The 22,421-nt window shown below is 34.7% G+C and overlaps 1 protein-coding gene across 2 annotated transcripts in view; it reads left to right on the top strand.

The window, feature by feature from the left end:
- The window catches only part of LOC138704893 (pseudouridine-5'-phosphate glycosidase-like), a 436,469-nt gene that overhangs the window by 33,643 nt on the left and 380,405 nt on the right, over window positions 1-22,421 (top strand). For both annotated transcript variants that reach the window (XM_069833284.1, XM_069833285.1), the window contains exon 8: window positions 1,242-1,344. In XM_069833284.1, the coding sequence (XP_069689385.1) occupies window positions 1,242-1,344 (103 nt within the window). The remainder of the gene's footprint in view (window positions 1-1,241; window positions 1,345-22,421) is intronic.

Below are 22,421 nucleotides of genomic sequence, written 5' to 3'. Positions count from 1 at the left end.
GTGGACAAAAATTATGCTTGAGGAGGTAGGTTTTCGTGGTGTACTCATACTTCCCCTACTGGCATTTTATCATTACTCCATTAATCATATCATTATCATCATCATCATCATGCTATGTAAATCACTTCCTATCGTGCAATGAGGACAATGCTACAGCACAAAAAGGTCTACAGTTACAGTTGTAGTGTGTCTCTCGTAGTGGGAGACACTTAGGTGAATGACGCAAAATCATGTAGGCCTACCTGCCATTGGATAAAATAAATATAAAATTTCTTAAAAACTCGGAACTTCAAAGGTGTTAAAATTGTTTAAAAGGTAATATACCTTGTATAATGGATGGCACCTTTTCTACACTGGTCTCGTGTCTTTGTCAATGTCAGTTGACTTTGCAAAACAAGCTGAAGCTACAGTAGTTCAACAGATGCTGATGAAGACACAGTACCAGTGTCAGAACGATGTCATCAGGTTGTTCATTTTATTATGTAGATATTAGGAAGATATTTTAGATTTTATTTAGTTTTACATATTTGGACCCTTTACATCAAACTCTTTTACTTGTTTTAGTAGGTACCAACTGAGGACATGAATTTTATATTTATTGTATGCTGAATACCCTTTATAATACCATAAACGTGACCCACGTCGTTTTTTTTTATAGTCACAGTTATTGCTATTTTCATGTAACTAATTTGTGATTCTATTTGAAGTGTGATGTGTATAAATTATGTGCTATAAAATTACCTGATTGAGAGAATGCATGTAACAGCTACCACTGATGCTTACTTTATATAAACACTACTGCCACTTCTACCGCTACATTTATCACATCTTCCATTTGTAATAATACAGTACCTAAGTATTTCTGCATTCAGGATAATGGGAATCTGTGTGTCCTGCTTGAATTTTATAATTTGTTTTATCTAATAAATACTTCATACAGTAAGTAGCTCGTAATATTTACCGAAATTGAATGTAATGATAGCTATCATGTCAGAAATATTTGAATTGTCAAAACATTAATTATCTTTACTGTATTCCTATTAATTTGTTCTTGACTGTACCGTAATATTAAAGAAAAAAATCAACATATTCACAGATATCACTTGAGATAATTTAAACTTGTTCAGAAAACTTCATATTTGTGTTTATGTTGATATCTTATAATAAATGTCTTTATATTTTCCATAGTGATAATTTATAAATTGAGAAAAACACAGAGTATGTCCTTAACTTTCTTCCAGATATTGCCCTGATAAAGAACAATGCTAAAGTTGCAGCTCAAGTTGCTATAGAGCTCGAGAAGTTACAAACAGGATCATCGAAGTTGCGAACAGAATCATCAAAGTAAGTTCAGTATAATAAGTCGAAGGGTCCTCACTGTAAGAACTTTATACAACTGTTTTTGAAATGTGATTTTCTGATAATAGAACTGTGTATGGTCTGAGAAGTCAGTAATGTTCTCTAATATAAAATCTTTGTACCTGTGTGCCTTTTTACAAGAGGAGATCGTGTATGGTAATCTCTTATGTTGATGAAAGTCGTACCAGCTTGTAGGGAGTGACTGGTTTAGCTGAGGGATAGCAAACTGAACTGAGTTGAATTTTTGCCGAGATTTTCTCCAACTGTAAGGTGAATGTCAAATAATCCTTGGCGGATCTTTGGTCTCATCTCATTCGAATACCATCTCACAATCACGAATTCTACCAGTGTTAGTTCCACATTTGATACAACATTGTTAAATAACCAATTTAAAAAAACTTGTAGAATTTAAAGAGTAGATTCAAACATCAACAAATTTTTACTTTTTGTCTTGCTCCAAAATAAAAATAGGTGAATATTACTAATATGTGTGCTCTAAATCTGAACTTAAAATCCAAATTGTCCCATCACGTACCATTTTCCGGGGAAAGTGAATTGAATTTTTTATGAAAAAACTTTTTATTTTTTTATTTTTCATTGCTACTGATAAAATTACAAAGACTAGGGATTCAAAATACCTCATAACACTTGAAAATTGTGTACTGGATACAAAATTATATTACATAGTTTAAAACTCAAAACACACAACAACAATAAAAATATTTCATATGTAGAAAGTGAAAAATCTCGGAATTTGAACTTATCATTTAAAAAGATTTTCTGGATGACTTCCGTTTATAACTAGACCCGGGACTGTGTTTTATAAGGAACCAACGATGGTCTGCAAGCATGCTGGATGATGATCTTCCTTTATATCGCCTTTCCATTTCAGATATTTCTTGATGAAATCTTTCCCCATGCTGGTCACTTACCGCTCCAAGGTTAGGAAGAAAGAAATCCAAATGAGAATGTAAAGAGTGTATTTTTGAGAGACATATTACGCCCCATTTTCTCATATGCACTTAACATGGTTTCCACAAATTCGATGTAGTTGTCTGCCCTAGAATTTCTAAGAAAATTTAAGCAAACATCTTTGAAAGCACGCTATGCCATTTTTTTCTGTAATGGAAAGTTGTTCCTCAAATAGTCAGCAAAACTTTGCGCATTTGTGGAATGATGAAAATACCCTCTTTTAATTTGCCTTCACTCAAATTGATAAATTTTTCTTTTAAATACTGAAAACCATACCCTTGTTTGTTCATTGCATAGACCTCACTTTGAACTGTTATGAAATTTATTGAATAGAAGGGACAAATATCCGTTTATTTATTAGAAGTGCAAAAGAACGTGTTAACAAACATAAGAAACTGGCAATAGGTCATAAACTCAAAATGCATTAGTTTCCTTTTTGGTTTACAACCCCCAACCCGCGCCAGATGTTTCCTGGAAGAGCACTTACCAAAAAGTGAAATCATAGTATATCTTAAAAAAATTACATGTTACGAAGAAAAGAGATGCATTTTCGGATTCAGTGCACACCAAACCATATGGGACACATTGTTTTAAGTCAGAGGAAAATTCTTGTTGTTCAGTGTAGATGTACAGTTTTAGAAAAAAGTTTTTTTGCACAGATACTTTATAAGTCACAAAAAGGAGGCAGTGCACATGATCAGACATACAACGAAACAAAACTAATTTTATTATCTCAACTAGTCATACTCTTGTGAACCAAGTCACTTGTCCTCTGATCATGCACACTTTCTCCTTTCTGGGACTTATAAAGTATCTGTGCGAAACTTTTTCCTAAGACTGTACAGTAAAACCCTGTTTTAATGTTCCTGTTTTTAAGAAATTCCCATTTTTAAGAAATAATCTGTTATGTCCAAGTCAAAATACCACAAGAATAATGTAATTAATTCTCATCTTTAGAGAAATCTATTTAAGGAAAATCCCGCTTTTAAGGAATATTTTCAAGTGGACTTTATGATAATGAAGCCCAAATATTGAACTGGCTTTTAGTAATCAATAGTATCAACATATTCGATAGTGCATCTCAGTTGATAGTAATGCGGTCAACGAAGCTTGAGTTGTGAAGGTATTAGGAACAATAGACTGTGCCGGTACTATTTAGCATTGTCTGTGATGAAGCAATAGTAGCGATCCTAGTGGTTAGCAACTATCTATGGATGCATATTCCCTATGTATTGAGCTTCATGACTGTATATACTAGACTGTTGTCTTGCTTTGTGTTGCTTTCACAGAGTAGTTGCTGTGCCTGCTTTGTTTTCGCGAGTTGTGTGAATCCTATTTCCAAGATTTTTGTTACTTTATGGTGTTTATTCATTATTATAATGGCAACTAAATGGAATAAATTAACTATCGAACTGAAAGTTAAAATAAAAAGGAATGTTGAGTCGAGGCTAATCCTCAAAAAAACACTATTACATATGGTAAAAAGCATGGTTTACCAACTAATTCATTATGGGGAATAATAAAGAAGAAAGAAGAAATTTTCAGTGCCGAGTTTCAGTGTGATTCAGGTTCAACCACACAGAAAAACAATAAATTGTGCCTCAGCATTTGGAGAGTTAAAAAATATTATAATAAAATGTTTTGTGAATAATAATTGTAGGCTTACTTAAATAATTACAATGTTTTGTATATAACACACATGTTAATACTAGTTATTTTAGCCTTACGTTCCCATTGTATGTAAACCCCCTTTTAAGGAAAACCCCTATTTAAGGGATTACTTTTTCCCTCTATTTAAAGGGGGGGGGGGAAGTAATCCCTCAGAGATTCGTTGAAAAGGGGTTCTACTGTATATTCACTGGAAAACGAATTACGAATTTCTTTAAATGTTATTATTCAGAGATATTTATGTCAGTTTTACATATTATTTAAATTAGTTATGGTAGGTATTGTCGAAGTTAGTGTTCTCCCCAAACTGATACTTCTAATATTTTGTTGTTCCCCTTTCCTTAATATCTCCCTTTTTCTGTTTTGGCATATTTCCATTCCAATTCCTTCTCATAACTGCGTGGAAGGGGCTTCATCATGCATACATAGTCAAGTTAGATGTTCTCTGTTTCGTGGTATAATTTGACAGTGCTGATCTTAATTTTATTACATTCCATACCTCCTCAATATGATCGAAATCTGAACTTGAGCAATCCAAATCTGATGCCTTGTTCTTTTAGATGGTTTATGATAAATTTGGATGTGTAACATGGTGCTCTCCCTTGGACTCCTCAGGGTTTCTTACTCATTTTATTAATTGTAATACTGTAATTGTATAATTTATATACATGCTGACAGCTGTGAGCAGTATGGGATGAAGATAAATGGAAATAAGATGAAGAGCATGGTCATAGGAAGAAAAATACAGAAGATAAACTTACAAATTCTAAATGAGGCAGTAGAGCAAGTGGACAGCTTCAAATACTTGGGGAGTACTATAAGCAGTAACATGAGCTGCTGCCAGAAAGTGAAAAGGAGGATACCAATGGCAAAGGACGCTTTTAATAGAAAAAGAAGCATTTTCTGCTGACCTCTGGAGAAACAACTAAGGAAGAGTCTAGTGAAGTGCTTTGTATGGAGTATGGCATTGTGTGGAGGCAGAAACATGGACATTACGACGAAGTGAAGAGAAGCAAATCGAAGCATTTGAAATGTGGATATGGAGAAGAATGGAACGTTTGAAGTGGACAGATAGAACAAGAAATGAAGCTGTGTTGGAAAGAGTGGGTGAAGAAAGAATGATGCTGAAAGTGATCAGGAAGAGGAAAAGGAATTGGTTGGGTCACTGGCTGAGAGGAAACTGCCTACTGAAGGATGCACTGGAAGGAATGGTGAACGGGGGAAGAGGTCGGGGCAGAAGAAGATATCAGATGATAGATAATATTAAGATACATGGAACATATGAGGAGACAAAGAGGAAGGCAGAAAATAGGAAAAATTGGAGAATGCAGTGAAAGTCCTGCCTTGGACAGAACACTGAATGAATGAATATACATGCTGTGTTCTTTAACTCTGAACATTAGCTCAACTCTATAGCATAGCACAATATACAGGTTTTAGTAATGTAAATATATCTTCCTGTGTCTAATTTTTATACAATTGAAAATTTCTTCTTCCATTTCTGTCTTCCCAGTCACTATCCTGTAATCTTTTCGCTTCCATCATGCCAGTAACATCCTCCAACCATGTTTTCTTAGGTGGTCTTCTTTTTTTCCTAGTTGGAACCCATTCTAAACTCCTCTCCTGTAACCTATTTTCATTCATCCTTTTTACATCTCCAAAGCATTGTAATTGTTTAGTTTCCACGAACTGTATAATAGAATATATTTCCTCTTATTGAGAATATATTTCCTCTTATTGTATGATATCTAATTCTGTCTAGTTTGTAGTATTATGCTGCCCTTGTTAAAATCTGTTTCTGTTGACTGAATTTTGATGTTAGTTTTGCATTCATATTCTATGTTTCTGCTTTATAAGTTATTAAACTTTTTCCTTTTGATTTATTTAAATATTGGTTTGTTCCAGGAAACTCCTCTCAGCATTATTGCACTATTGCAAATCAATCCTTATTCTATTTCTTATTTCAGAATCATTGTTTCCGTCTTTTGTAATCCAGATATTTAAATCACAAATATCAATACACACTTCAGCATCTCCTAATAATAGTTTTTGAACACTAAGACATTATAAATTACAACAAAATTTAGCTTAACAGTCTACTCTCGTCAAAGCAGTTTGAAAATATGTGTATGTATGTATGTATGTATGTGTGTATATAAACTACAAATGAGCAAATACCTGGTGGCAATGGTAACTTAATTACAATTAATAATAATAATAATAATAATAATAATAATATGGTAAAAAATAATAATAATACAGTAGTAGTTAAAATAGTCAAAGCATAACAGTTATTTATGACTAATATTTTACAACTCCTATTGAGGAGTATATGGTCAGTATAGACATTCCTGGTGGTGAATGTGTGAACTAATAACCACAGACAGATTAAAGAGAATCTTTTGCAAAGCAAAGTCAAAAGACAAAGCAATAGCATTTGTGGAGGTGGATCAAATTCTACAATTTGGAATTTCTCATTAGAGATCTTTCCTTCTCCATTCTGTCCACTTTGGCAATGATTCGCGAAAACACAAACTTGTTTTAAAGAGTGAAAACTCTATTTGTAATTTTGTGTTTTCTCTGTTCCAGCGTCAATTCACCTCTTCAGCTAAGGAAGTGTGATGACAAAAATCTGTCGATCACTACCTTAGGACAGAGTGGAGAAGGAAAGATCTCTGATAAGAAATTCCAAATTGTAGAATTTAAAGAGAGTCATTTAAATGATTTTATATGGATACAGTAGAACCCATTTTTAACGAATCTCTAAGGGATTACTTTTTTTCCCTTAAATAGGGGTTTTTCTTGAAAGGAATTTACATGAAATGGGAAGGAAAGACTAAAATAACTAGTACTAACGTGTGTTATATAACAAACATTGTAATTATTTAATTAGGCCTATAATTGTTATTCTCAAATTCACAATGCATTTTTATTACAATATTTTCTAACTCTTCAAATGCTGAGGCACTAATGCTTCTCCATTTGGTTGAATCCAAACCACACTGAAACTCGGCATTGAAAATTTCTTCTTTCTTCTTCATTATTCCCCATAATGAATTAGTTTACAAACCATGCTCTTTTGCCATATGCGATAGTGTTATATGAGAATTAGCCTCAACGTAACATTTCTTTCTATTTTCACTTTCTGTTCGATAGTTGATTTCTTCCATTTAGTTAACATTATAACGATGCATAAACAGCATAAAGTAACAAACATCTTGGAAACAGGATGCACACAATTGGCGAGAACAAAGCAAGCACAGCAGCTACTCTGTGAAAGCAACGTAAAACAAGATTATAAAGAATAATGCTGGCACTTGACATCGCATTGCTATCAACTGAAGTGCACTATTGAATATGCTGGTACTATTGATTATTGAAAGTCAGTTCGATATTTCGGGCTTCCTTATCACAAAATCCACTTGAAAAGTATTTCTTAAAACTGTTTCCTTAAAATAGGGACTTAATTATTCTATTCTTGTGGTATTTTGTCTGGGACTTAACAGATTATTTCTTAAAAAACGGGATTGTTAAAAGGGGTTTTACTGTATGTCTTCCCCTAGATAGAGTTTGTCTATAAGACAAAGAATACTAGATATATCAGTGCACAGTTACAATTCTTGGAATTTGAGTGAAAGTGCAAAGAATATTTGTGCAGTAGAGAGAGAGGGAGGGAGGGGATGGGAGGGGGAGAGAAAGAGACCCCTACTTAATATCAAATTTTTAAAGAAATTTATTTCACAGCTTGTAATTTTTTAGTGTTTATGTGGTAAACTTGAATATAATGCCCCGAGCACAGTCATGAGCCTTATAACCTCGATGTCATCAAGTTCGTAACTGGAAATAAATTTAATAATTTCAAGGGAAAAATTGTTTCGGGGCCAGGTATCGATCCCGGGATCCTTCGCTTAGCGCACAAATGCTCTACCGACTGAAATTATTCAAGTTTGCTTCACAGGGAGCTATACCTGAAAGCCAGATTTGCATAATGGAAATAAATTGTTTCTCACTCAACACAAAATTGTATGTCATGTAGTTTATGTTAGTAGATAGCATACAGAATTTGCAGCTGTGTATTTGTAGGAGTTTAATTTTTCAAAAGAAAAAAAAAAAAATATATATATATATATATTATATATGTGCTTAAAGTACTCTTTGTCGTTTGTGACAGCTCACAAATGGTGAGAAGAGTTCTAAAATAAAAATGTGTTTATGTAGGGTTTGGAATTGAACGGGTTACATCAGCTTTTTGTTTATGGGGATGTGTGAATATATTAGGAGAAAATCCACAAATGATTACGGTAAACACGGAAATTTTACTTGAAGCAAGTAGAGAGATAGATTTGAAAGTAAATCCGAAAAAGACAAAGTATATGATTATGTCTCGTGACCAGAATATTATATGAAATGGAAATATAAAAATTGAAAATTTATCCTTCGAAGAGGTGGAAAAATTAAAATATCTTGGAGTAACAGTAACAAATATAAATAACACTCAGAAGGAAATTAAACACAGAATAAATATGGGAAATGCCTGTTATTATTCGGTTGAGAAACTTTTGTTATCCAGTCTGCTCTCAAAAAAAAAAAAGCTGAAAGTTAGAATTTATAAAACAGTTATATTACCGGTTATTCTTTATGGCTGTGGAACTTTGATTCTCACTTTGAGAGAGGAACAGAGGTTAAGGGTGTTTGAGAATAATATGCTTAGGAAAATATTTGGGGCTAAGAGGAATGAAATTACAGGAGAATGGAGAAAGTTACACAGTGCAGAACTGCACGCATTGTATTCTTCACCTGACATAATTAGGAACATTAAATCCAGACATTTGAGATGGGCAGGGCATGTAGCATGTATGGGCGAATCCAAAAATGCATATAGAGTGTTAGTTGGGGGGCCAGAGGGAAAAAGAACTTTGTGGAGGCCGAGACGTAGATGGGAGGATAATATTAAAATGGATTTGAGGGATGTGGGATATGAAGATAGAGACTGGATTAATCTTGCACAGGATAGGGGTCGATGGTGGGCTTATGTGAGGGCGGCAATGAACCTCCGGGTTCCTTAAAAGCCATAAGTAAGTAGTATGCTACAGTCCTCCTCAGTGATCATGTGGTTACCATGCTTGCTGTTGGATCTGTGGGTTCAAGCCGATCAAAGGCAATGGATTTTAAAGAGTGATAAAACCCTGAAAAAGTTCTCTTCTGGAGGGATGTAGAGCTGTGGGTCCTGTGTCATAGATATACAACATGTAAAAGAACTTTGTCTCTGATGAAGGGCTTCAGACTATTTTAACCCACACTGAATGTCGATACTGAATAACTTCTGCAGTTAATATCATTAAATGAAATAAGCTACATATATCAGTAAAGCCAGCCTCATGGTCTAGTGGTCAGAGCTTCTGGCTACAGTTCATGAGTCCCGGGTTCGATTCCGGTTAGAGCACAGGTATTTTTCTGTAAAGGGAATTATTCATATGTTCGTCCATGGTCTGGAATTTAGGTTAAGTTTAGATTTAAAACTTCTCCTGGTGCAACATAATCATGATCATCCTGTCATATCATCGGGATAATGTAACTGTGCCTTCCAGGGACCCCAACCTCAAAAGCAGGTTACACCTATACCTGTTTTTTTAAAGATGGGACATGACAGTTAAGCTGCCGAGCTTGAAACTATAGCCCTGTGTTGCCAATATGGGCTACATGCCGTCAGCTGATGGGATTAATGTTAGATGGCTGACATTCATTGACAATTTATGCGAAGGTAAAAAAACAATAAAAGGAATGACAGACAAAACTTATCAATGCTAACTTTGTGTGCGCAATAAATGTCACCAAGAGAGCTATTGAGCACTCACCATGTGAGAACTAACTTTGGCAACTCAACCGTTGTTACCATGGTAACAGGCCTGCCACGCTATGTGACATCCAGTTGTCTTTCCAATTGCAGCGCTAATGTCATGTCCCATCTTAAAAAAAAAAAAAAAACAGGTATAAGTTACTGTCAGGAAGAAAGACCAGAAATGTCGAAAGATAATCTGGTGGCATTAGAAAATAAAATCAGTACAATCACAATATTGCTAATGTGATTTCATTACGTGTTTTATCTGTTAAATAGTTCAGTTTGAATATCTAAATACTTTATCAGTACTTCTAGGTATGTCATGTCATACTTTGCATGATATTATCAATTGCTTATCCTAGCTGAAGTGTCACATGCACATACCTACTGAAGACATTTTTTCATACACTATATTTATTTTATTCAAGTACTTGGTTTTAATCTTATCTGAAGTCCTGCTGATCAGCTGTCATTAATATTGTCATTAAGATATCAGTCTGAGTAAAGAATTCAAGCTCCTTTAAAGTAACAATTGCTATGCTCTTTAAGAACTTGAAATAAGGCCACATATACAGACAATACATTCAACTCCGGTTATTGTGAACCTCTGTGGACCAGCATATTTCGTTCACTATATCCGAGGTTCACTAAAACCGAAGTGTCTGTTTTTATACTACTGATGTTGCTATACGTACAGTATGAATGCCCGTTTGGGACAGACCATGTTTAATATCAGTACTAATGTTAGCTATATCTTCCAACTTAAACAATTTACGCTTTGACATCCTGATGTTCACAGTTCATAACTTGAATCTAATCTGACCATGTAGGTAGTAGGCACTGATCGATTTCGCACCTCTTCCCACTAGAGGTATGCTACTGTGTACTCGGCCTTGGAATTTCCCCGGGTTCACTTTTACAAAGATGCGGGAGGAAGGGTTGAGGACCATTATACTCTAATCCTTCTTGTATTTACCCTTTGGTCATCACTCTACTCCCTTTTACAAAAGAAAACATTTTCTCTTCCTATTCTTCTAATAACCTCTTTTAAAGGAGTCAGAACTAATCCTTCCTTTATCCCTCACTGCATACACTATTCTCTTTAACATGTTTCAAGCTGTCCAGGAAGCTGAACAAATCCTTTGTCTTTCAATACACTTAAGGAGTAGAAGTTTTGAGATTTTGTTCTGAACATATTTTTGGAAGTTTATAGGAGAAAGGATTTCCTAAATTACCATTTTGGCTATTTTTAAAATTACATTTTCTTGGGGAAGTTATAGTTTTAGGTTCACTATAACTGAAGTGAGGGTTCACTATAAACGGTAATATTAAAGAACTTTTAATGTATGCGGATCGGGACCAATGAGTTAGGTTCACTATAACCGAGTTCACTATATCCAGAGCTGACTGTATTGAGTATTTGAAAACGTGCTCAACACAGTAGAATTTAAGTATAAAATTGAAAGAGAACACAAGAATTGAGAGTTAGAATGTAATAGTTCTTCGTGTATTTGTAAGATATAGTATCAAGATTTGTATAACATTTAAGACTAGCAGATATTCAAAGGAATATTACATAAATAAATATTCTCGATCATGGCAGTGAAAGTTACCAAGCTGAATGTAACACAGTCTTCTATTGCATATCTTCTTCTGAAAACATTTTGTTACAAGGAAAGGAATGCACTAGTATCTACTACATTAATATTACATAGATGTATGAGGCATTACAGATAGACTAAACTCAACAAATGCTTGTTCAAAACTACAAAGTTAGCATTTCCTCAAATGCTAGGTTTGCGGTGCTATGCTTGGCCCATACCTTTAACAACCACCTCAAAGTTACCACTGATACAAGCGGCACTAGTACCACACCCATTCATGGATCGATTATGTGCTAGGAATACCAGGAACAAAGATGGGAAACCGTTGGGTTGTCTTGTGGTAATAAAATATACCTAAATAACATAACCACTACTCAATTGAAAGCCACTTTAATAATTGACAAATCAGCCTTCAAGAAAAGTAGCATAAGAACACACAAAACACAAATCCCTGACACACACACTCAATTCCATTCCCCCTTCTCTATTAAGAGACAGATAATCAACCAAACATAATAAAGCGTAATCCTAAAGTAACTCCAATCTCTAGCAAGGGAAGGAGAAAAGAAATAATATAAAATTGCTAATATATAAAAATGCCTGATTTATAGAAGTAAAGACATGTCCCTCCCTCAATTAATAACAAAATATACAACAAATGGATCATAACCTCTAAACTGCTTCACACAAAAGTTGTTGTTGTTTTCTAATGCCAGGCGTTTGACAATAAAGTCATTTGACCTCTTGCACTCTAATATTTTTCAAAGATATTATCATGACCAGCCACTAAAGCACAGATTTTGAGGTGATCCGAATCCATTTCTTGGTTTGAGTTGCACAATGGACAGTTAGGGGTCTGATATATTCCAATTCTATGCAGGTGTTTGGCCAAACAATCATGGCCTGTTGCCAATCTAAATGCAGCTACAGACGATTTTCGTGGTAAATCGGGAATTAACTGTAGATTTTGATGCAGAGAGTTCCATTTTTTCCCTTGGGATTGTGTTATCAAATTTTGTTTGTTGAAGTCTAAGTATGTAGATTTAATCAATATTTTTACAGAGTAATACGTAGATTTAGTAACAGGTGTGTAAGTAGCAGTGCTGCCCTTCTTTGCTAAAGCATCCGCATTCTCGTTTCCCAGGATTCCACAATGGGATGGTATCCATTGGAATACAATTCTTTTATTGAGTGATATTAATTGAGAGAGCATTTTAGTTATTTCTGCTGTTTGAGATGAAGGTGTGTGTTTAGAGACTATTGATAGAATAGCTGCTTTGGAGACTGACAATATAACTGCATTTTTAAATTTACTGATGTGGCATAGAAGATTCCTGAGACTTTCTCCATCAAAACTTGTTGTTCCATATCCAAGAGATCTATAAAGTGAGAAGAGACAGCACGTAACACCTGCACCGGCACCTTGTTCTCTGGAGATCAAGGATCCGTCAGTGTGTAAATGAAGCCAGTTTTGTGGAGGGTATCTAATATTAATTGTCTCCAAAGACAATTGTTTTAGTATTTCAGTGTTTACTTCTGATTTCAGTATTTCTTATGTTAAATTTAGATTATATTCCATATTTAATAGAGTTAAAGGGTTTGGTTTAATTTGTAGGTTTTCTTTTAAATTCGGGATATTGATTTTCTGTTTTAATTCTTGAACAATGGATATGAAACTTTTTTGAGTTTTCAATCTACAGAGAGGACTGTATGAATGCCAATTGTTTCCTGGTAATCTAATAAGTTTTTCATATTGAATCAGTGCTTTTTCTTCTGTTGTCATTTTGATGCTGTTAATATTAGTGAGGAATCTCATAGAATCTTTTGGAGTTGTTTTGATTCCACCAGTAATGAGTCTGAGAGCTTGGTTTTGAACATATTCTATTTCGTTTATGAAAGGTGAAGTAATTAAAATTTCTCCGCAGTATGTCAGCACTGGCTGTATAAACATTTTGTATGTAGTGTTCAAAGTATTCCTAGAGCATCCCCATTTCTTTCCTGCTAGTCTTTTTAGAAGGGAGAATCTTTTACGAGCTTTTTCAGAAATGTATTTCAAATGGTTGCTCCATGTTAACTTACTATCGAAAATAACTCCAAGATATTTGGATTCATATGTCCTAGGAAGGTATTGGCCATTGTATTGGATATTGAATTCTCTTTCTTTTTTACCAAGTGAAAATATTTGGTAGTTACTTTTGCTTAAATTGAGTGTCATCAAATTTGATGTATTCCATTCATGTAGTTGATTTAGTGCTTTAAGAGCAGAATTTTGAATTTTGTCTCTATGTCTGTAAGATCCGGAAGTCCACAAAACTATATCATCTGCAAATAGTGCTGTTTTCATGTTTGATTCCTCTAGTAGGGAGGGTAAGTCATTTATATAAATATTGAATAAAGTTGTGCTGACGACAGCGCCCTGAGGTAGACCTCGATATGTTTGTCTGTAACTAGAAAATGAGTTATTGAATTTAGTGGCAATGAATCATTGACTAAGGAATTCTGATATCCATCTGAACATATTGCTGGAGATACCTAATTTCTGGAGTTTTAGTAATAATTTATTTCTCCAAACAGAGTCATATGCTAGCTGAAAGTCAATAAATATTGCCAAGGTATCTTCTTTCTTGTTAAAACTGTCTTTTATTTCTTGGCCGAGGCGTATGACTTGTTCATTGGTAGAGTGTAGTTGTCGAAAGCCGGCTTGTCTTGGTGATAAAAGATTTTGGGATTCTAAATACCAAGTTAATCTGTTGGAGATCATGGACTCCATGGTTTTTGCTATCATGCTTAATAGTGCTATTGGTCGATAACTATTAACATCGTGGAGTAGACACATGTCCATCTCCGGAGGAAATCTTAATCCACTATTTAGAATAAAAAAACACAGTTAATGAACTCTCTCACAAAATCCGTAGAATATAGCATGTAGAGAATCCATCAGAGTAACTTGGTGTGTAGCAAAAATACTCATACAATGAAAATGATCCAACCTCCAAAAAATCACAATCAGCGTACAGCCCAGGTCTTCCTATCACGACGCATGCTGCATAGCCACCACCAGTGGATGACGTCCTCTGTCTGATGCACATGCAACCAGCATGCTCGCTGAGTCTCGATATCCAGAGAAAGTTCCAAACAGGAAAATATAAAAGCCGTTAGCCATTCAAAAGATTCAATCAGGGAACCCCTAGCAGTTAATCTCGACCCCCAGAAAAGTATGAAGCAAAACCACTGCGCTCTAGTGAAAGAAAGAAAAGAAGAAATAAATTAAATTAAAATTAAAGAAAACAAAAGGAAGGAAAGGGATAAAGCTAAGATAGGAAAAAGGAAAGAAGGGAAAACAAGAAAATTAATGTGATGGGAAAATAAAATGGCACAGGTTCCAGATAGTAAGGCCAAACTTGCAGAATCTAATTTTGGTTTACATACTATATTATTAATATTTCCGTATTGTTTTCATTGATTAATATTGTACGAATTTTATATAGCTACTATTCTTATGTTGTATTATCAGATTAAATTAATTCAGAATAGTAGCAAGGACAGGAACTTTTGTGCTCACCCATGTGATGGTAAGACCATTAAAATCAAATTATTATTATTAGTCCCCGAAATAATAATAATAATAATAATAATAATAATAATAATAATATTATTATTATTATTATTATTTATTAATATTATTATATTCACAGAAGTTACGATTTTTGTTCAAAAGTAATAAAATAGCACACAATCTTGTCATTATTTTAGATACTGGTACATTGAAATACAGTACAGGGTTCTTCATGTATGTCACTTCTCTCCCTCCGCAAGCTCGGTGACATTTTTCATTATATGCCTCATGTAGTACCTAAGTTACTGCAGAATTGGCCACCATTTCTACAGCAGAAACTTTTGTATCTAAAACCTGTTTAGTGGGAAAATGTTTACGGACAACTTAAAATTTAAATAAAAGTTCATCTTACCTGTATCAAAAGAGTTGTTCAAAATGTCCTCCTGTTGCTTCAATATATTTTTGACATCTCCAAAGATTTTTTTGACCAATCTTTTCTTGAAGAATGTTCGAAATGACTTGCCAGATATTTTCTTCCACTTTTTACATAGCTTGAAAATGTAGTTCTTCATCATAACTACAGGCAATAAACACAGCCTTTAAACGACTCATGGCTCATATTGACAAATTTAAAAAAGTAGTAATACTCAAAGATTCTAAGTAGTAATACTCAAAGATTCTAAGACAGGACTACAAGCAAAGGAAATCACCACACCCTGAAAACTATAAAATAAGAGAGGTATATACTCTAGCAAAAATACTCTAAGCCCACTGTAAAGAAATTGTAATTCAGTGGATACCCGCACATTGTCAAATTGCAGGGAACGAAACAGCTGACTTTCATGCAAAAAGAGGAACGAACATTACACGAACTACCAACCATAACTTGTCTATTCATAATGTGAAAATCTGGTTCAGGCTTAAAGTCCATCAAGCTTGTAAAGCAAAGCATATTGAAGACACCAGAACCAAATCATGGAACATACTGTTTGAGGACAACTTTTTCATTCCTAACTTACCTAGGAAAAAACAGTGGTGCTTTTCCAGTTAATTACAGGCCATGTCTGTTTGGCATCACATCTGCATAGAATTAATATAATATATCTTTCATCACATTGTACTCTTTGTAAGGATGAGAATTCCACTATGAATGAAGAACATCTACTGAAATGTCCAGCGATTAAGAAGGTCTCAGCTGACAAATTATTATTAAAGGGAGCTTGTAGGAGAATGGAGGAAATCCAAGTTCAATGAGCATTGACAACAACAACAACAACATAACTTGAAACTACAAAAACTTGCTGCAATATGCTATACACCATTCTCAAACAATTAGAAAAAACTCAATTGCTTGCCCAATGTTAGACATAAATGAGTAATCCCTTCATTGTTCTCGAACAATTATAGAAAAAAACAATAGCTTGCACTACATTACGCACTAATTAGTAATCTCTTCAGTAGCTCAGAACGGACTGATGTGAAATTCCTTGTACTACTGCTATTCTCTATTAACTCAGTCTGTTAAGTACAATTATAAGAATAGTATGGAAGAAAAATAATTTTGAATAAATTGAGTTTGTATGTTACTTTTTCAAATAAGACCCATTAATTTTCTAGGCCAAAAGGATTATCTTTGATATGAATTATAATACAGATTGATTGATTTTTAGATAGTGAATATGGACGGAATTCGTCCAATAGTTTAGGCGAAATCATGATATGGAGACAGACAGAGCATCTGAAACACTTTCAGGAAACATTATTTCCTTGAAAATCTCGAAATCGATGTTTTGCAACATCAAAATACATTAAAAGAGAATGTATTTTGCGAAGTTTAGGCAGAAACGATATGTACCTTCAAATCACTGGACGTTTCTTTATCTATGACACAATGCAAAAACCTACACTATATTAATCACAGTAGAAGTTTCAAATCATACTTAAGTTTTATTAAAATTTCCCAATTTTACCGAAGTGTTCACAATGAATGTGTGAGTTCTTGTATTATAGACATATACTTTTAAATTGAACTCATATACCAGCTTTTTCAACAGAACTATATGCTTTTATAGGGCATTGTTGCTTTCAATTACACAATCCGGGTGTAAATTCCTCACTTACTCCAATTTTCTAAATGCCATTCATTCTTTTTTATTTTGATGACATTGTAAGACTTAAAGGTTCAGGTTGTGATTTTTGAGTGATTTGTATTCTAGGCAAAGGGGTGTTGGATTCTGCACCCAGAAATGTTTCTAGGATGGCACACTAATGTATTAGCATGAGAGGGAATAAATGTCAGTTACTTACAGAAATCTCTTTGGTTGTAATGGGAAAATAAATGGTCTGAACAAGAAGGGATCAAATTATGTAAAATAAAGCATACTATCCAACATCTACATGGTAAAGCTGCATCTACATGGTTCAACTATCCATGCAATCTGCGGAATATATTGAAAGATGCAAGTTGAAAACCCACATTCATTTAAGATGCATGCAGATTTTGTGGCTACATGGTGTGTTGTGTTGAATGTCACTTATATATACAGAGTGATTCATAAATATCTGTAAAAACTTTGTGGGTGTAATGTAGAGGTAAAACTAAAACTAAAATGTTCTATACAACTTTTCCCGCAAATCCTTACTTTCAGAGTTATGATGCAAAATGTCCTCTCTTGCTAGGTATCAAAAACATGGACTAGTGAAACCTTTGAATGTGTAATGCTCGCTTACATAGGACTGCGTTAGATGTTTGTTATTCGTACACCCCTATTACATACAGTTGATTTCGACCTGATAAGACTTAGTTTACTGTACGTAGGTATATATTGATCTTAAAATTTTACAGACCACGTTCAACTCATTCCGAACTGTTTCATAGCTATTTTGATGTCACTGCTGTAGTTATGCTACGTTCAGAATTTAAGTGGCATAAACGAGCAACTTCAGACATCCCTAAAGGTAGAAGTCTGGTGGTCTGGCTGGCCAAGCAATTGGTGTTGCACGATCTATCTTACCACACACAACTCAAGCCTATTGAACTAACGACAAAATTAATGTGTACCTACGGGATGTGGTGACCGTAGGAACTGCAACAGTGCCATACAACTGAACATACCTACGTACAGTAAACAAAGTCCTATCAGGTCGGAATCAACCGTAGTGGGGTGTACGAATAAGAAACATCTAACGCAGTTGTTATGTATGCGAACGTGACACAGCCGAAGACTTTACTGGCCCATGTTTTTGATGCCCGGCAAGATATGGCATTATGCATCACAACTCTGAAAGTAAGGATTTGCGGGAAAAGTTTTTGCAGGTATTTATGAATCACCCTGTAGATATATGTATATACCGGGTGCTTCAGACCACCCGTATTAGCCTTTTTTCTCGAAAACTATATGATACTGGTTGTTCATAAAAAAATTTTGATAACCAAAACCTATGTAAAGAATCGATTGGTGGCAGTACCATTTCCTGTAACAAACTGGAAGTAGAGGTACCTGTGTGCAACTTCGAAATTTCAAATGAGAACATGGGTCATTGAAGGTGCCATTGGAAACTACTTTTAAAAAGAAACAACTTTTACTGAAACTTTTTTTTCTAACTTTTATTGTTTACTCAAAAAGCAACAAAAATGGTATTTTCTGAGAAATGTTGTATGTTGTTTATGTACGTACACTTTTCATAGTAAGTGTTCAAAATGTATGCCACCTTGTGCTAAACAATGTTATGATCAGTGATTGCACGGAGACCTTCAGCACATCTGAGGAACACACATGGTGTGGCTTCTCTAATTCTTTGTTTTATGTGTTCTCTAGTTGTTGGACGCCCCTGGTAGATAATGTCTTTAATGCTTCCCCACAAGAAGGATTGCCCGTGACTCAGGATTGCATCATAATACAGTGTTTAGAATTTTCAGAGACAACACATTTCATTCATACCATATTCATCTCCATCAGGAACTTGGGGGACATGACTTTCAGACTCGTGTTTGATTTCTGCATCTGATTTCTAAACATAGACCGTGATTTTGAGCTCAGAATTCTGTGGACTGATGAGGCAACTTTTAAAAGTAATGGTAATCTCTACAATTCCCATTACTGGTCTCCGGTTAATCCACACTGGCAACGTGAAGTGGATTACCAGTACGTGTAGAGCCTCAACACATGGTGTGGTCTCCTCGGGCACCGAGTCATAGGACCATACTTTTTTGAGGAGAACTTGAATGATAGAACGCACGCTTCCTCTGAACATTTTGCACCAGTTGCTTCGTGATGTTCCCCTTGCACTTCGGTTAATGATGTGGCTTGAACAGAGTGGCAGCTCGGCTCACTTTTCACATAGGGCTCGGTGAGTTATTAACTGGTTATTCCCCTATGGTGGATTAGACGAGGAGGACCAGTAGCCTGGCCTGGCCGATCTTGTGACTTCACTCCAAATGACTTCTTCTTGAGGGGGAGAATTGAAGACATATTTTATCAGGTGCATCCAACAACTAGAGAAGATATGAAACAAAGAATATTAGAGAAGCCTGTATGTCTCTCAGCTGTGCTGAAGGTCTCCGTGGAATCACGGATGTTAGGAGGAGATCAGAACATTGTTTAGCACAGGGTGGCATATATTTTGAACACTTACTGTGAAAAGTGTACGTACATAAACAACATACAACATTTCTCAGAAAATACCATTTTTATTGCTTGTGAGTAAACAATAAAGGTTAGAAAAAAAAAGTTTCAGTAAAAGTTGTTTCTTTTTAAAAGTAGTTTCCAATGGCACCTTCAATGACCCATGTTCTCATTTGAAATTTCGAAGTTGACCATAGGTACCCCTACTTCCAGTTTGTTACGGGAAATGGTACTGGCACCAATCGATTCTTTACATAGGTTTTGGTTATCAAATTTTTTTTATGAACAACTAGTATCATAGTTTTCGAGAAAAAAGGCTGATGCGGGTGGTCTGAAACACCTGATATATACATATATATATATATATATATATATATATATATATATATATATATATGTATATATAAATTAATAAATATTAAATATCAATCCAATACTCCAATACTTAGGCATACTTTATTCTCAAAATTGTGGTTGAACAGTCCATAGGCACTCCTGCTTGCAATAATCTTCAATAAAGCTAATCGTACTTGCCACCGTTTTCAGCTTAAAAGGTCCAACATCACCAAACAAAACAATTTTCAGTTTACTCACTGTCACCAGCTGCTTGCTACATGCTAGTGTTGAATGAAATAATGCACAAGATTTCCACTGACGATGGATAGCTTTCAATTGCTGCATGCACCATAATTTTTATTGAAAAAAAAAAAGACATGCACAATTGAATGCGTTTCATGCACTATTGCATGGATAATTTGCATGTGTAAAGTTGAAAGAAAAGTTGAACATGTAGATGCACCTTAAGAGTGTCACGGCATGGAGAGGGTTGCTGGGTTGCCCCTGTCTACATACATTTATCTTTTAAGCGGTGATCCTCTACCAGAATGTGACACATAGCATGTTCTAGTGTCAGTGGAAACATATATTTTACTATTCAGTTATGTATGTTGGTTCTTGGCAATAGCATGCAATATATTTGACAATTCTTGATGCTCCTGATAATGATTTAAATTATATAAGTGATGTTTTAACATTTTTAGTAAGTACAGATCTGGATGTGTGTTATGAAGCTTACAGAAATTTTGGCACTTGCTCTTTGTTCTTAGAAACCTATACACTTGGAAGATATGTCATGTACCTGTTATTTAATTTTAAATTTACTATTCAGGTTCTTTACATCTGGATGTACAATTGATTTTAATAGTTAAGACACTTCCCATCTGGCGGTTCTTTCATTGTCTCTTATTGATATTTTAAGAACATTTTTGGGTGTACTGTTTGTTAATTTTATTATATATAAATTATGGGTTGGGGACAACTCGCCACAGAAAATTAACCACAGAGGCAACTCGCCACATAATTGAAATTCGTATCAAAGGCAATTCGCCACATAATTGAAATTCGTATCAAAGACAATTCGCCATATAATTGAAATTTGTATCAAAGACAATTAGCCACACATTAAAATTCGTGTGAAAGGCAATTGGCTTTATACTCAAATTCGCAACAATTTATAATATTATATTCCTATGGTAACACAAGACAAATCCAGAAGCTGTAAACTAATTCGGAACTATGGTGGAAGAAATTCGCTTCACAAAATCAGAAAGAGGCTCTGACAAATTAATTTATCTTGGCTACATGTACACGAGACTTAGAGAAAATAAGAATGGAGTTGAAGCCAAATTTCATGTACATAGCAATTTACATACTTAATGGAATTTACAATTATTAATCTCTGTATCCATTCGCACAATATAGAGTTTCTGGAAGTCATGGATTTATCTTTGTACCACAGTGTGGCAAATTGTCTATCTGTGGCTAATTGTCTATTTGTGGCAAATTGTCTATCTGTGGCGAATTGTCTATTTGTGGCGAATTGTCTACCTGTGGCGAATTGTCCCAGTTACCAATTTTCTGTGGCCAATTGTCCGGAACCGATAAATTATAATTATATATATGATTAATCTTGAATAATGATTTTTAATGCAGACACTAGACGGCAGTTCGGAAGGCGGTTGGCTTCTATATGCGCTGCAGCATTTCTGGCATGTGACGTCACAAGCTTGTACAGTAGAACCAATCAGAATCAGTCTATAACAAGTACTTCCCGAGTTCGTTTGTTCATGTGTAAGTGTTTCAATACACTGAATAAGTAAAACTAACATTTATTGTGTGTGTAAGATAAATAAATGGAAGAAGAGACTGTAAGAAGACAAGTATTGCACAGGCAGGTGCGGAAAATATTGTTTAAGGTTTATAATTATTTTAAAAATGTTGACGAGCAGAATGCTGCTGGCCATCTTGATGCTGGCTGTAATGTTACCAACATGCAAGAAATGACTGCAGAAGCATGTGGTGTGGGATTGAGAACCTTGCAAAGAATATTGTTAGTGAAGGAAACAGGGTTTGTTTGGTGTCATGCTTACAGTAATCAATGGCTAAGATCATTATTGCCTTTTGATAATTTAAATTCTCTCCTGTGCTATTTGTATTGCACGTGCTCGTGAAGTACAATGTGGCAATGTTGTATGCTGCCTTGCCCTCACTATCTGTCTTTCTTGACGCAAATGCTAGCAGATTACCGCCTTCCGAATTGCCGTCGACTCTAGTTATTTTAAATTTTGTGATTTTAAAATGACCGGAGTAAAAAGGTGCAAATAACCGTTGATACTGATGCATCCTTTAAATATATCATCTGACGTCATTGCTAAGTTTACCCTTACTGTCGTCAGTGCCTTATATATGATTTCAAATTAAAATTTCAGTAATGTTCCAGAATAAATCGAAAGTATCAA

The sequence above is a fragment of the Periplaneta americana genome, chromosome 8, assembly GCF_040183065.1.
Source record: "Periplaneta americana isolate PAMFEO1 chromosome 8, P.americana_PAMFEO1_priV1, whole genome shotgun sequence".
NCBI lineage: Eukaryota > Metazoa > Arthropoda > Insecta > Blattodea > Blattidae > Periplaneta > Periplaneta americana.
Note: the sequence above shows the minus strand (reverse complement) of the source record. Positions and strands in the feature narration are given on the sequence as shown.